This window comes from Microcebus murinus, chromosome 6 (assembly GCF_040939455.1).
Source record: "Microcebus murinus isolate Inina chromosome 6, M.murinus_Inina_mat1.0, whole genome shotgun sequence".
NCBI classification, from domain to species: domain Eukaryota; kingdom Metazoa; phylum Chordata; class Mammalia; order Primates; family Cheirogaleidae; genus Microcebus; species Microcebus murinus.
Genome location: NC_134109.1, coordinates 69935594 through 69951645, shown reverse-complemented (window position 1 = coordinate 69951645; position 16052 = coordinate 69935594). Strand labels below are relative to the sequence as shown.

At 43.2% G+C, this 16052-nt stretch overlaps 3 protein-coding genes across 3 annotated transcripts in view; 2 read left to right on the top strand and 1 right to left on the bottom strand.

Annotated features, from left to right (window-relative positions):
- Positions 1-6152: 6152 nt before the first annotated feature.
- On the bottom strand, positions 6153-8251 carry OR6J1 (olfactory receptor family 6 subfamily J member 1). Its single transcript, XM_012752793.2, has one exon. It carries the CDS (start codon positions 8005-8007, stop codon positions 7018-7020), a length of 990 nt encoding a protein of 329 aa, XP_012608247.2. The 5' UTR covers positions 8008-8251; the 3' UTR covers positions 6153-7017.
- The window catches only part of LOC142871489 (small ribosomal subunit protein uS14-like), a 399345-nt gene continuing 391126 nt past the window's right edge, over positions 7834-16052 (top strand). Inside the window, exon 1 of the mRNA XM_076004183.1 lies at positions 7834-7840. The gene's annotated coding sequence lies outside the window, so the exon portion shown is untranslated. The remainder of the gene's footprint in view (positions 7841-16052) is intronic.
- The window catches only part of OXA1L (OXA1L mitochondrial inner membrane insertase), an 88818-nt gene continuing 80601 nt past the window's right edge, over positions 7836-16052 (top strand). Inside the window, exon 1 of the mRNA XM_012752727.2 lies at positions 7836-7840. The gene's annotated coding sequence lies outside the window, so the exon portion shown is untranslated. The remainder of the gene's footprint in view (positions 7841-16052) is intronic.

The window sequence follows — 16052 nt, the reverse complement described above, 5'->3', positions numbered from 1 at the left end:
ACAAATTGCACACCCTGAAGAAACCTGGAACATGCTAGTGGCTGAGGAGGACTCTGAAGGACACTAGGTGTCCTTGTAGGTGAGATTTTCATCCCCTTGGTTTGAAGAGTCTGACTTTGGAAAAAAGGAGAGAGCATGCGGCCAAACAGCTGGCAACATATGCCATGTCCAGGAACAGGATTTTTGGGAAAGCTCATGACTTATGGTAGAAGGTTTATAGGCTCCTAATAAATTATGAGGTAACTGACACAAAAACTGGGCATCATGTACTTTCTAAAATTTTTAAGGAAAGAGAAAATTGTCCAAAAACAACTGCAAAACCATGTGTTATATTAACAGCAGGAGTTTCCTACACAGGTCTGCGGGCTGGAGCTGGTTCAGGACAAAGTATTTCTGGCCTATAATGAAATAACACTTTTTTCAATATTTTTAAATTCTGAAATTATGTATTTTCTAACCTTCTTAGCATTAAACTATTGTTTTTTTCGTGAAAAGATTCTGATAATCTATTGATTGTTTGAGGGGGTGGAAGGAAATGTCATTTTTTTGTTGCCAAACATATCAATGTCAGGGATTTTTTTTTCCTGTATTTTTAATTAATATTAGTAAAATCCTAAAGTCTGGGAAGTGCTGTATTACAGAAGACCAGAGTGGGAGAGGAACTTGAATTTTAGATAAATAGATCAATCATATTGATCTCATGACTAGAGGATGACTGTGGAAAGATAGTGTTCAAAGAAAGCAGATCTAATTAAAGGAACTCAACATTAGCATGAACCACAAAACTGAAAGTGGAAGTATTCGGATGGGGATAAAAGAAGAAACAGGAACAGATGTTAAGAGGACACGGATGATACTTTCTTAATTCAGATTGCAAAATTGGTCACAGGCCAGTTACAGTAGTGTCAAAGGTCTCCACGCATCAAGACACCAACCTAAGTCACCTGGTAAATGTTTGCCCTATTGACAAATTTCATTTATTAGAATGTTGAAGAAAGATGGTCAGACACAATTTTTATAGAGTTCAGGAAGTCAGATTTCAAAATGTTTAAAGGAAAATTGCCTAAATGGCTTGAAAGGACCAAGGCCTTCTCAAACAAGAAGTTCCAATTTTATCTCAAAGGATCATGCTGAGGAAGAAAGAGGCTACACCAAACAGAAAACAGCTGCCCGTGTTGTTTTTGGACATGATCAAACTATGGGCAGAGATAAATGTCATAGCTCTCACATTAAAAATGAACCTCACTGGGTGCGGTGGCTCAGGACTGTAGTCCCAGCTACTCGGGAGGCTGAGCCAGGAGAATCCGTTGAGCCCAGGAGTTCTGTACAGGAGGCTCCGTTGTGCTATAGTCACTCCTGTGAATAGCCACTGCACTCCAGCCTGAGTGAGACCCTGTCTCCAAAAAAACAGAGAGAGCAAATGACCCAAACTTGTAAAGCAAGGGCAGTTCATACGAAAACATTGAAGTAATGTGAAGGTTTAGGTTTTAGAGGGCTGGTAGCTCAATTTGTGTCAGTTAAGGAATGAAACTGCCCAAAAAGCTAATGCATTGTTAGGTCTCATTCCCTGCATTATCAGGGGACTCACAATGGCTCCACTGTACCCTGATCTGAGTACCAGGTTCAATTCTGAGAACATTTTTCCTTTTTTATGTAAACAAAAAGCTATCATTGTAGGAAAACAAGAGAAAAATAAAAGGACTTTTAAAAAACCATTCGTAATTATACTTTACATAAATAACCACATTAAATACATTGGATTACATTCCTTCTGACTCTGTATATATGTTATTATATATAAAAATATATATTTACCAGAATGAGAGCATACTAACAGTGCTTTATGGAAATTTTTAACTTTATTGTTATAAATCTCTTTCTACATCAATAAATATAGAATATATAGAAATATATCATTATTCTTAATTGTTGCATTGTCTTCCATTGTATGGATTCACCACAATTTATTTACCCACTTCTCTGTTGTTGGATTTTAAAGTTGCTATTTTTCTATTATAAACAATGTGTGGTAAGTATGTTGGGCATACACACTTGCCCACTGGACCATCGATTTCCTTTCTGGATGTAAGATTGCAGGATTGAAGGGTATACAAAATATTCAGACTTTTGATAAGCAATGAAAATAGTTTATACCAAGGGATCAGTAAAAGAACCCCACAGAAAAATAAATGTTCTATTTTTATGTACATGACAAAAAATAAGAATAACCAATTCACGGAAGATATATTAATACAAATGACCAATGAACATTTGAGAAGACACTCAACCTCACTACTAGTAGAAGAAATACAAAACCATGACATACTATTTTTCACATGCAGATTGACAAAAAGTTTAAAGACTGACAATATCTAGTAATAGCAACAGTAAAGAAGATGGACATTTTTGTTCAATGTTTGTGGAAGAGGAAATTATTACCACATTTTTAGAGACAATTTGGTAAAATTTACTAGAATAATTACTGAAATTTAAAATGGTCACACACTATGAGCTATGAGTTCTAGAAGCGAGAATTTATGCCAATAAATTTTAGCACCAGCAACAAAATACTAAAAATCTTAGTATCCATAAAAGGGACATCTAAAAATGAACTATGTAGTTTTATATGTATTGACATGGAAAGATATTTTAAAAATCAAGTTACAGACAATTCATATAACACCATCCCATTTTTGTAAAATCAAAATTATCTGTGTGAATATGAGGCCGGGCGCGGTGGCTCATGCCTGTAATCCTAGCACTCTGGGAGGCTGAGGCAGGAGATCGCTCAAAGTCAGGAGTTGGAGACCAGCCTGAGCAAGAGCAAGACCTTGTCTCTATCAAAAAAAATAGAAACAAATTAGCCAAACAACTAAAAATATATATGTAAAAAATTAGCCGGGCATGGTGGCACATGCTTGTATTCCCAGCTACTCGGGAGGCTGAGGCAGGAGGATTGCTTGAGCCCAGGAGTTTGAGGTTGCTGTGAGCTAGGCTGACGCCACAGCACTTTAGCCCAGGCAACGGAGTGAGATTCTGTCTCAAAAAAAGAAAAACGAAAAAACCAATAAGAAGCTTAAATCTTTCTGTTGAAAATAAGAGAAGAAACTTCTCTCCCTTCCTTTTTCTTAGACATTTACTTTAGAAAACTTATGAGTTCTTTCTGTCTCTTTGAAATGTATGTAAATATTTTTAAATATTAACTAATCTTCTTGATCAGCTTTATTGTAGTTCTTAAGGACCTAGGAGCCATCCCTTTGAAATGTATCAACAAGGAAAACAGCACCTCTATTGCCCAGTTCCTATAGGAGAGTAGGGACCTAACATCAGTGGACACCTTGCTCCCAAACTACCTCCTGTTATAAAGATAGAAAACAGTTTTGTTTTGTTTTTTGGATAAATCCAATTAACTAAGAAAGATAGTCACCGCAATTTCCAAGTAAATTGAGCATGGACTGTATGTGACCAACGGTGCAATCAAGCCCTCCTACTCGAGGACTAGTTGATATTTATCTTGAGAAATACATGCATCTTGAGAAAATACATGCAATTAGTTTTATTTGTCAGGCTGTATAAAAGGGTGACATTATTTTGTGTCTTTGCAATCTTTTTAGCAGACTGTCTGTCATGGGCATCACATTCTGGTTTAATATTTATTCATTAACAAAACTGTTTTCTTTGTCTTCTACCTTTGTGGAGCAGTTTTCCAGCTGGGAGGAGCTTTTGCTTTTAATTATATTTCCCAACAGCTGCAGAGGTGCCAGACCACCTCATACACCCTTGGAGGCTGGGGACCCCCCCCACCCCACCCGGTCACCAGGTCCTAGTGGGAGGGTAAACGGAGGCCACGGGCAGATAGGGCTGTGAAGGCCACAGATACATGAGGGAAAGAAAATCATGTCACAGATGACAGAGGTCTGCTAGGGTCCACTTTGACATGATCCTCAACCCCCAGGCTTCCTAGGACTGGACAACTGGCCATCTTTAAGGCTCTGTCTTCTAAGGGAGCTTCTAAGGGAAGCTACTTCCCACTTGGTCTTGGAACTAGAATGCACAGGAGCAAGAACAGACCTTTGTTGTTGTTGCTTGCCACCACCTCCCCCAAATCTAAACCCACCTCTACTTCCTGAAGCTCACTGCCCTCAGGGAGCCTCCCAGAGCATCCCTGCTCCATGTCCTTTCAAACCTCCATTCTGAAGGGCTGGACTGCTTTCTTTAAATGTGAATGGCCCAACCTAATCCAAGCCAAAATTTACACTTTAAAAAAGGACTCTTGCTAAACTGAACATGCTTTCACTTTATTTAGTAAATATTTATTAAGCATATCTAGCATGAGAAATACAGACACTGGTTCCTGGGAGAAAAAGGGTAGGGGACCTCAAAATTAACAACACCCAGTCTTCTGCCCTCAAGAAGATTTGCTGTCTCTTGGAGAGGACACCAACATCCTGAAGCAGGAAAAGGCCTAGAAGAAGGAAGAGTTTGCTGTGGTTTGAAAATGAAACTGCTAAACTAAAAGTTCCCGGTGGAAACTTGGAAATATGTTACTGCTTTTAAATCCAAACCCAGAAACTTTTGGTCAGTGGATTAAAGACTTCTGAGAACATCTATGAATCTCCAGATGTTTCAAATGAAACATTTCTGGTAGAGGGAACGTGGGTTCTGAGGCTACTGCAAAGCCCTACACAGGCAAACATAAAGGCCTTGCTTCTTCCCCTCCGCTGATGGGACTGTAGGTGCCTGCTCCGTCAGTTGGTACAAGTCTTCTTTAATCTCACAGCCTTTTCTGCTTTGCCAGAGGTACTGTGACAGTGAGCTGCCTCTATGATTGGCAAGCCCTGCCAGTCAAAGGGTCTAAATCTTGGGGCTTGGGTTCTCCTCAAAGAACAGGGGTTTTGGCACATGCACGACCTCCTTATTTTCTACAGCGCCCACTCCTGGACTGCAAAACCCCCAACAAAACCCTGCTTACCCGAGCTCACCTTGCATCACCTGTTCTCAAGGGATCTGGTTGTCTACTTTGGGAGGACTGTCCATCGGTTTAGACTTATAAATGTTATAAGAACTTGCAATATTGTTAGAACTGAGAGACTACATGCAAAAATGGACCATAGCCAGACCATACATGACAGGAGAACTCTGACTCACAAATTCTGAAGCACCCAGCCAAGAAAGCCAAACCACAATTAAACCTCTGAAGCAGTTAGCCCAGAACCGTCAGGACTTGGTCATGATGCCCAACCTCCCTGTATTTTGCTCTCCCATTCTCTTCCCCGCTTCTTTCCAACTCAGGACCAATCAGAGAAAGCCAAACATGCTCCCAAACCAATCACATAAGATGCTCCGCTTCCAGCTAGCCCACCCCAGTTTCCCCATGCCCAAAACCTCTAGCCAGGGCATACCTGAGCCTTCCCCTTTTTTTCCACCATGAAGTTTTTCCACTTCCCTGTCTGCTTTTGAGTCTCTGCCCAATGCAAGTGATGGTGGCTGACTCCCCTGGTACAGCCAATTGTGAATAAACAGCTGCTCTCATTTGAGTGGCCTTCATTTGTCTCTACAGAACTCTACAGCATCCACTTGGGTGTACATGTGTTCTGAGCAGTTCCACCCTGGAGCACAGGGGTTAATTCAGGCAAAGTTAAGTGCTACAGCTGGGGGGCCAAAAGGGATGGGAAATTAGGCCTCAGAGACTCTGATGATATTGAAAATCTGGTCTGCACTGAGCTGAACTGCAGGCCTCGAGGGTGCCAGCTAAGCATCCCAGGCAGTGTTCGGGCACTAAGAATTCAGACTGAGTTTGGTTAAAAACAGATTCTTTCCAGCCCTATGGAGCCAGAAAAGGGCAGGGGCTATGCTTGATGGAGAGAGAAAAAACTTTGTGATCAAACTGCTTTTTTGTCACAAGAAACTAAGGCCTTATCAAGATAGCTCAGTAAAAAGGGATTCGATTTACAGGTACAAGCAAAACTCATCGAATCCAGGAAGAGGAATTAAAACTCCACCAGTTCCCTGGTGTGCAAAGTCATAAGAGAGGAAGGCCCTTCACTCTGTGTCCCTGTAGCTGAGGGGCTCTCAGCTGTCTATTCTCTATTTTTCTCTACTCATCATTCTCTCTGATGGGCAGACTGGTTTCTTCTGATTACTCACCTGTTTGTACCTGGCTCCCCAAATGGCCACTCCAGCTGCCAAGCCTATTTGAGCATCGCCATTGCCTGGTATCATCTTTGTGTCTGTTGGTTCACATTCTCAAAAAAGAGATATTTGTTTGCACAGTTTATCTGTTCAAGCCAAGCCACAACAGGTCATAGGCTATTGGCCAGGTGATGGATTGTGCCTCCAATCAGATCATCTATCCTTGGGTCAATCATGGGAGGCTAGGGGAACAGGGCTATGTCTTACATAAGGATGTGAGCATGACTGATGTTACGAACATGTTCTACTATAGAAAGCAATATTATTAAATAATGCGGACTATATACACCCACAACAATCATCACAAATGTCCACTAGGAAAAACAATACAGGATAGAATAGTGAATTGGAGAATAATGAAGGTTATTCATAGAAAGATTCCTGGAGAGGATGGAGCAAAAGAAGGTCCATGCAGAAAAGGTCAGGAAGGAATTTGTGCCAACCTGATAGAACAGTTGTGTCCAGGATCCATAAGGAAATGGGGCCAAACATGTTAGGACTTCTAATAGGACACAGGATGCATAGAACTTCTGTAATTCTTACAATATTCAGTGTGGAAAAGACTTAGAGATCATCAATGAAGCCCTGTCACACTTCAGATGAGAGCACTGAGGTCCAGAGTGTCTTGTGACACAGCTGTGGCCACAGATTTCAAATGAGAACCAAGGCCAGAGTCGGAGTCCTTGTTTCCAAGCTCAGCCTTCTTTCCACTATGGACTATGCAGGATTCCCTAGCTAACTCTCTCTCTTGCTAAGGCAGCTCCTCTGTTTCTAATACCAAGGCTTTCTAAAATAGGCACATGGTGGCAAAGAGGAAGCCCTTCCTCAGTGCTCTTTGTTGGAGGACAATCTACTTCTCAGCACCATCCTCATCCTCTTTTCTAAAACTCCTTGAACCCTGACCCTCACACCCCTGAGCACCCCCAGCACTGTGTCATTCCTCAGAGTGTATACAAAGGGGTTGAGGAATGGAGTCACCACACTGCTTAGCACTGAAGGGATCTTGTTGATCTCCAGATATTCTTTCTGGGAGGGAGTCACATAGATGAACACAGTGATGCCGCTAGAAATGATGACAATGGTCAGGTGGGAAGCACAGGTGTTAAAGGCCTTCTTCCTTCCACTTGCAGAAGGGATGCGCACTATTGTCAAGATGATGTATGTGTAGGAATAGGCCACAAGGACTATGCAGCAGAGGATGACCACAGATGAAAGCATAAAATCCATCAGCTCAATGGCAGTGGTGTCTGCACAGGCCAGGGCCAGCAAGGGCCCACTGTCACAGAAGTAGTGGTTAATGACATTGGAGCCACAGAAGGGCAGCCGAGAGATGAGGATGGTTGGAAAGAGCACAGAGAGGAAGCCTCCCGCCCAAGAGAACACAACGGTCCCGATGCAGACAGGAGGTCTCATGATGGCAGTGTAGCGCAGTGGGTAGCAGATGGCGGCATAGCGATCATAGGACATGACTGTTAGCAGGAGAAACTCAACTGTGCCCAGGAAGAAGTAGAAATAGCACTGGGTGATACACCCGGCAAAGGAGATGGTTTTATCCCCTGATCCTAAGTTGGCCAACACTTTGGGAGAAATGACTGAGGTGAAGAGGATGTCCAGGACAGAGAGGTTGCAGAGGAAGAAGTACATGGGGGTGTGGAGGCGGGAGTAGGACAGCACGATGGAGATGATGAGCAGGTTCCCCAGCAGAGTCAGCAGGAATGTGGGCAGCAGGAGCACCAGGAGCAGCAACTCCACCTCCCTGCTGAGGGCAAATCCCAGCAAGATAAACTCCGTCACCGTTGCAGTCCGATTCCCCATGAGCCTGGTGGGCTGACTCAGTTCCTCTAATGGAACACAGGGAGACAATGCTTAGGAGAGCACTCAGTGTCCAAAACCCCATGGCTGTTCACCAGAAAAATAGGAACATAGAGCATGAAATAAAAATATGACAATATTTCATGGACAAGTATTCGCTAAGAAAAAGAAAAAAGAAAGTAAAGTAAGAATAATTAAGATTTTAAAAATTATCAAAAAAAAAAAAAAGAAAAAGAAATATGACAATAACAAGGGTTGAGAGGATGTGGATCCCCAGATTCTTTTACATTGCTAGTGGGAGTATAACTTTATGCAATTGCTTGGGAAAATAATTTGTCATTACCTTGTAAAGGTGAGCATTCATATGCTCTGTGACCTAATAATTCTACTCCTAGGTAGAGGAACTTGCACATCTGTCCCAGAAGACAAAAAAGAATGTTCACATGAGGGAGGAAGCAAGGAACAGAGGGAGGGAGGAGGAAAAAATGGGGTTGAGTCCAAAGACAGATGAACAAATAGTGATATGATCATAGAATGGAATATTATACAATCACGAAATGAACTACAGCTAAACCAGTAGTGAGGATGAATCTTCAAAATGTTACTAGAAAAGGCAATCCCAAAGGACCACACACAGCAAGAATTTTAAAATTTAAGCTTAAAAACAAACAAAACTAAATAATATATTGTTTAGGCATTGCAAACATGTAACTAAATTATTATTTTTAAAGGGAAGGTAATGACAAAAACAAAATTCAGAACAGGGCAACCTCTGGGATAGCAAGACAGGGGATGGACCAAGGGAGGAACCCATCTCAGTTGGATTTGGGTGGTGGGCTCCATGGTGTCCAACATATTATTAAGCTTTATACTTTAGATAAATGTTACATACATTTTTTTGGTATATGTCAAAATTTATACTTAAAAAGATAACAAAAATATAAACATATCTGTATGTAAAGAAGATTGAAAAGATTGAAAGGGAATATGCCAAATTCTTTTTTTTTTTTTTGAGACAGAGTCTCGCTCTATTGCTGGGGCTAAAGTACCATGGCGTCAGCCTAGCTCACAGCAACCTCAAACTCCTGGGCTCAAGTAATCCTTCTGCCTCAGCCTCCCAAGTAGCTGGGACTACAGGCATGCACCACCATGCCATCTAATTTTTCTATATATATATTTTTTAGTTGGCCAATGAATTTCTTTCTATTTTTAGTAGAGATGAGTCTCATTCTTGCTCAGGCTGGTCTCAAACTCCCGAGTTCAAACAATCTGCCCTCCTCGGCCTCCCAGAGTGCTAGGATTACAGGCGTGAGCCACCACACCCAGCTTTCAAACTCTTTTTTTTTTTTTTTTGTGAGACAGAGTCTCACTTTGTTGCCCAGGCTAGAGTGAGTGCCGTGGCGTCAGCCTAGCTCACAGCAACCTCAAACTCCTGGGCTCAAGCAATCCTCCTGCCTCAGCCTCCCAAGTAGCTGGGACTACAGACATTCGCCACCATGCCCGGCTAATTTTTTGTATATATATTAGTTGGCCAATTAATTGCTTTCTATTTATATTAGAGACGGGGTCTTGCTCTTGCTCAGGCTGGTTTCAAACTCCTGACCTTGAGCAATCCGCCCGCCTCGGCCTCCCAGAGAGCTAGGATTACAGGCGTGAGCCACCGCGCCCGGCCTCAAACTCTTAATAGTCATCATTATTTGATGGTAGGACTCCAGGGAATCTTTATTTTCTTCTTGACTGCCTATATTTTCTGGAATTTTTACAATGAACAAATGTTCCTTTTCTATAAAAGAAATTAGAATTATCCTAAAAGGAAAAAAATATAAATATATATATATATATATATATATATATATACATGGTTTGATTGCAGTGATGTGGGATGAGAGGACATGCATGCTAGCAAGCACATACTGAGTGCCAACTCTGTGGCAGGGTCTGCAGTTGATGCAAGTCTGTGGAGATGGTAAAATGGTGCCTGCCCTGGAACAGCTCTCGGTCTTTTTTTTTTTTTTTTTTTTTTTTTTATTTTCTCTTCCTTTATCCATCTCTTGAAGACAGCTCTCGGTCTTAAAGAGATATAAAGAAACGTGATTTCAGGAAAATCACAGAAATAGAGGGAAAATCAAGGGACAGAAAAGTTCTTTCCTAGGATATTTGTCCTGGGCCATTAGTCTGGAAAGCAAACCAAATGCCAGGGAAATGGATAGATTCCAGGGACGAGGTCCAATGCGCTCAGATAGCAAGGAGGGGTTGGCCTGGACTCTGGAAAGAAGGGGCCATGTGCTTACTAGTGACTAAGAGGTCTGTGGATTAGACGAGGTAAAACAGAAGAATAAGCTATTAAAGGAAAAGGATTGCAAAAACCCTAAGGACTGAGTTAATCTCTGCCCATCTCAGCTGAGTCAGAATTCTGTATCGGTCACTCCTGTGCACAGCATGTCCCCTTGACCTGCCCTCACCTTTGTGTAGTCACGGTACATGGACAGTCTGTCCAACCACTCACTGCATCTGAATTGCCAAGCTTTTCCTTTTCGGGTTTATTGAGACATGATTCAAATGCCATACAGCCAACACATTTAAAGTGTACAGTTCAATAGCTTTTAGTGTATTCAGAGTTGTCATCTGTCACCTCAGTCAGTTTAAGAACGTTTCATCATCCAATCCCTGGCAACTCTTAATCTACTTTCTGGGTCTATGGATTTGCCTATTCTGGACATTTCCTATAAATGGATCATACAATATGTGGCCCTTTGTGTCTAGCTTCTTTCGCTTCCTATAATATTTCCAAAGTCCATCCATGTTGTAGCATGGACCATTGCCAAGGCCATTGAAGAAGGAATGCAGCAGGAGGAAAGGCTACGGCCTCGGGGAGAAGCCTGACCCCTGGCGTGGCAGAAACACGTGTGCTTGTACACAAACACATGGCAATTACTAAGAGCAGACATATGGAGAGTCTGTGAAATCTAGAAGAATCACATAAAGAAAGAACTTGGGCCCAGTCACCAAATCTGAAAAACGGTATCATGAGGGAGGAAGACTTAACTCATTTAACTCTCCAAATACATCTTTTCTGGAGTTGCCACTGCACCCAGTGGAAAATCACTCCCTTCCATCAGAAATACCAAGAAGTTTCATGAAGGCAAATATACATGCCTTAGATTATAACAGAGGCTGCTGTTCTCCAGACAGCCCCAGATGTTGAGTGGTTGCTCTGCACCCATCTCAGCTGGGATCCCCTTACTCTACAGTGCAGGTCTGCTTGCCTGGGCTTTGCTGCCACCTAGAATCTTCCACAGTAATCATCTCAATCAAAAAGCCACAGTGAGCTCCACAGGAGACCACCAGTGTTTGACAGGTGGAATGAACCCTTCCCAACTCATCTGGATTTTTGGTCTAGCTGTGACCTCTTGCCTGGTGAGCATGCACGTGTTACTGTTGGATGCTTTATGCTGCTCAGGAAGTTACAGAATATGACACCCATTCCAGCACCAAGAGGTCTGCACATCCTCTGGCCCTAACCCCGAGTGGATGGGGAAGTAGACTTCAGTTTAGCAGAGCTATCCACTCACCAGCTGGGTCCTCCCATACTGTCTACACAGTCTGGCCCAGCTGGGGAGAGAGAGGGCAGACTCTTCACTAAGCTGCTGGACAGTGCTTTGTTCCCTTCTCCTGCTACCATCTTCCCTGTCCCTTCTCTAGTCCCCCGCTCAACCCACTTGTGATTGTCTCTTGATTCCAGGGCAAATGGGAAAAGGAACACTGTGCTCACCTAATGGGCAACAACTCTCATCCTGCTTCTCTCATTTATCCCTTGTCTGTCCCCTCAATCCAACATAAACCACCACCCTTATCATATTTTTTCAGAGACTGTCAGGCCAAGCGTCCAAGGACTAAACTTCCTCTAGGGTTACTGCAGGACAGTAGAATCCTGTCAAGGGGCAGTACAGCTGGTGCAAAGAGGCAACTCTGGCCTTGGGGCCAAAAGACCTCAGTTCCAGTCCCACCTCTGCCTTTACCACCCTCGAGACTGGACAAATTGCCTCACCTTTCTGCACATCTGACATGAATCCTCACATGACAAGCAGGGATCATGCTCTTTTCCTCATCTTTCTCACAGCCTGGTAGAGAAACACAAAATGGAAAATAAGACAAATCATATGAAATTACCATATCAGAGTTGCCATTATTTCTAGAAACTCTGCTATTCTGCAATTTTGGCAAAGAACAAATCTTATCTTCCCTGTCCTACAGAGATATTGATCATCCCACCCTAAGAGCACTGTTGCTTCTGGCTCTGGCATACATCTTGTCAAGCCACAGTTCTGCCTTAATCAATAGTTCTCTTCTTGGACGGCATAGCCGCTAGGCTACAAAGTGTGGAGACAAAGGGAAGATGCTTCTCTATATGGGAATTTCGCTTGCTCAAGACTTCTGGAAATGCAAAAACCATCCCCTGTCCTCCACCCTCTGCACTCTACAGAGGGGTCAGTAAGCTTCAGGGGAGGGGGGGCACAGGGGGCACAGGGGGCACAGGGCACAGAAACACTCACATTAGCCTAAATGAGGCAGACAGGGCCGGCCCCGCATATCCTGCCCGCAGGGCACCACGGGCTTGAGCGCTGTCGCACAGGGACTTCTGCTGCTGCAGACAGACTACACTGTCAGGGCTGCAGGGAGCAATACTATAGAAGAGTCCCATGTTTGGGTTCCACATTTGGACTCCACTGGGATGGGGCAGTTGCGGGATTGGCTCAGGTGAGAGCACACACTTTCACAGAAGGATCCAATCATGGGACGAGTCCTCGGGGGTACAATTTACAGAGCTATCCCTGAACACCAAGCCTGAGCCCGATGCCCCTGAGGCCCACTTAGGAAAGGATGCAAACCAAACATGTCTACACTAGCACTAGCAGGAAATGGAGCCAAGAACACTAGCCAAGATCAACACCAGCAGATGTGTCTCAGGGAGTCTCTCAGTGTAGTCCTCCGTCCACCCCTCTCCAGACCCACTGTGACAATTCTGTCCATGCCTGCCACTCCGTGCTACCTAGGACCCTCCTCTCCAACATCCCTAAAGTACTGCCAAAGCTCCAGTGATCTTGCACCATCCAAAAGAAAAAACCCCAAACTGTTTATCCCGGCACTCATGACCCCCAACCCCTGGTCTCTCCTGAATTACTTCCCAGCCTCAACTCCCACCTTACACATCTCCTCATTCATCTTTTACTTCGTCAAACCACTCTATTCACTCCGCCCCAAACTGGCCCTGTGCTTTCTTACTTCACACTATGCCCGCATTGGGCATACCCTACCACTGGGAGTGTCTTCTCCACCCCTAATCTCTAGGGCCTTGCTCTTGTCACTCCTGCTCAAGCCTAGGCTGGGTTGTCCCTCTCCAGACATACTTTTTTTTTTTTTTTTAAGACAGAGTCTCACTGTGTCACCCAGGCTAAAGTGCTGTGGCGTCGTCAGCCTAGCTCACAGCAATCTCAAACTCCTGGGCTCAAGCCATCCTCCTGCCTCAGCCTCTCAAGTAGCTGGGACTACAGGCATGCGCCATCATGCCTGGCTGATTTTTTTCTATATATTTTTAGTTTTCCTATTAATTTCTTTCTATTTTTAGTAGAAATGGGGTCTCACTCTTGCTCAGGCTGGTTTCGAACTCCTGAGCTCAAATGATCTGCCCGCGTTGGCCTCTCAGAGTGCTAGGATTACAGGCGTGAGCCACTGCACCCAGCCCAGACATACTTTTCTTGCACTTGGAATCAGGAATCCCCAGCGTAGAACTTGAGTGTTTTTACCCTTTTTAATTCAAAGATAGCACATATGTAGAAAAGTGCACAAATCATAAGCCCAATGAATTATCAATAAAGTGAATACACTCGTAACCACCACCCAGATCAAGAGACAAACTAGTACTAGAACTCCAGAAACCTGTCCCAAGCTCCGTGCCTCCACCTCAGAGGTAACCTGATTATCCTAATTTTTAACAGCATGGATTAGATTTGCCTGTTTTGGAAATTCATATAAATGGAATAATATATGGTACATCTTGTTTTGTGTCTGGCATCTCTTGCTCAACCTTGTATTTGTAAGATTCAATCATGCTGTGGTTTGTGATTCATTTTTATTACCATATATTTCATCATTTAATTTGTATTTATTTCGCCTCTGGGCAGATTTTTAAGATCTTTGGTTACGTGGGTTTTCATAAAATTATTTTGGAATCCCCATAGTGCTTAATCATAAAAGCAAAAGTTGCTCAGTCTATACAGTTTTTAGTCCAAAAAACTTCTAACTTCAATCTGCACATCATATATCCCCAAATATAGGCAATAGTGTCTAATAATTTTTTTTTTGAGACAGAGTCACGCTTTGTTGCCCAGGCTAGAGTGAGTGCCATGGCTTCAGCCTAGCTCACAGCAACCTCAAACTCCTGGGCTCAAGCAATTCTGCTGCCTCAGCTTCCCATGTAGCTGGGACTACAGGCATGCGCCACCATGCCTGGCTCATTTTTTCTATATATATATATATATATATTAGTTGGCCAATTAATTTCTTTCTATTTATAGTAGAGACGGGGTCTTGCTCTTGGTCAGGCTAGTTTCGAACTCCTGACCTCGAGCAATCCGCCCGCCTCGGCCTCCCAGAGTGCTGGGATTACAGGCGAGAGCCACCTCGCCCGGCCTAATAATTTTGACAATTGTTTTTCTCACATCTTGTATCCAATCCATTTGCAAATCCTGTTAGTTCTATCTTCTAAATATACTCCAAAGCCAACCACTTATCACCATTTCAGTTACCCTACCCTGGTTTAAGTCACTGATTTTATACAATAGTTAATGACATAAAAAGAGTGTTACAAAATAGTACAAATAGTAGCACCCTATTTTATTTTTTAAGACACACATTAACACATAGATAAAAGAATGTAAGTATATAAACTAAAATATTAATTGTGTTTGTATCTGTGTGCTGGGATCTATTCTTTATGATTGCCCATATTTTTACATAATTGTAGTAGACATGTCAATCGTTGTGTCCCACCACATTTCTGACGGAATCATCCCCCACACAGAACCCTATCTGCAGCGTCCTTACCATATAAGTCAGCCACTCACGTGACTGGGTCACAGGTAAACAAATGACCCAGGAGAAACCAAGCCAATGCAGCAGATTCTCAAGAAATTGAACTAAGAGGCACAGATACTGTGGTAGATGCCTGTATTTTAGCATTCTTTCTTATTTTCTTCCATAAACAACTGCCCCACTCCCTTCTGGGAAGCAGTCACTTCCCCATTAGTAAACCATGTGATTGTGTTGGGATCATAAGTCACATTATAAAGCCAAAGCCAGGAAAAGGAACATGATTAATCATGATCAACCACAGTGACTGATCCCTAGAATGGCCATTAAACCCATGCCAGGCCAAGAGCCCTTTTAGAGTGCATACTCTGAAGCAGAGTTAGGAAAGCTCTATCTCTTCTGGGCTTGAAAGCTGTGACGATGTCACCCTGAGCTGCCAGTGGACATGCCAGCCTCATTCTTCCACTGCTGCCTGGAGACAGCCCTTCTGCCGTCGGGAATCACGAGGATAACACAAACAGGCATGCGGCCAAGCCACAGAGCCAGCATTGGCACACTATCTGTGTATGACTGGATCAGTCATGCCGGCGACATTCCTGATGATACGAGCTGATAAAATCCCTGTTTTGCATTAGTCCATTTGAGTCATGTCTTCTCCTGCAGCCAATAAGAGCCCTAATAGTAATCAGTAAGATGCTGAAGGGCACTTTCTGAAAAGCTATGTAGAGTTGGGGCTGGAGTTGGTGCCACAGCAAACTAACGTGAAACCCAAGCTGAAGTCACAGGGGAGCAAAGAAACCATCAATAATAAGAGAATGGGTTTCAAAGAGAAGTATAACAGTAGCTTAGACTCAGAGAGAAGTAATGACAGAGAACATGGCCTGTGAGAAACGGCAGTGGCAGCCTGAGCTACTGATCTTCTCGTCCCAATCCCTGTGTGCCCTGTCCCTGTTCTTGGA

Coding starts and splice junctions, on each gene's coding strand:
- OR6J1 (XM_012752793.2), bottom strand. CDS start 8,007: ATGGGGAATCGGACTGCAACGGTGACGGAGTTTATCTTGCTGGGATTT.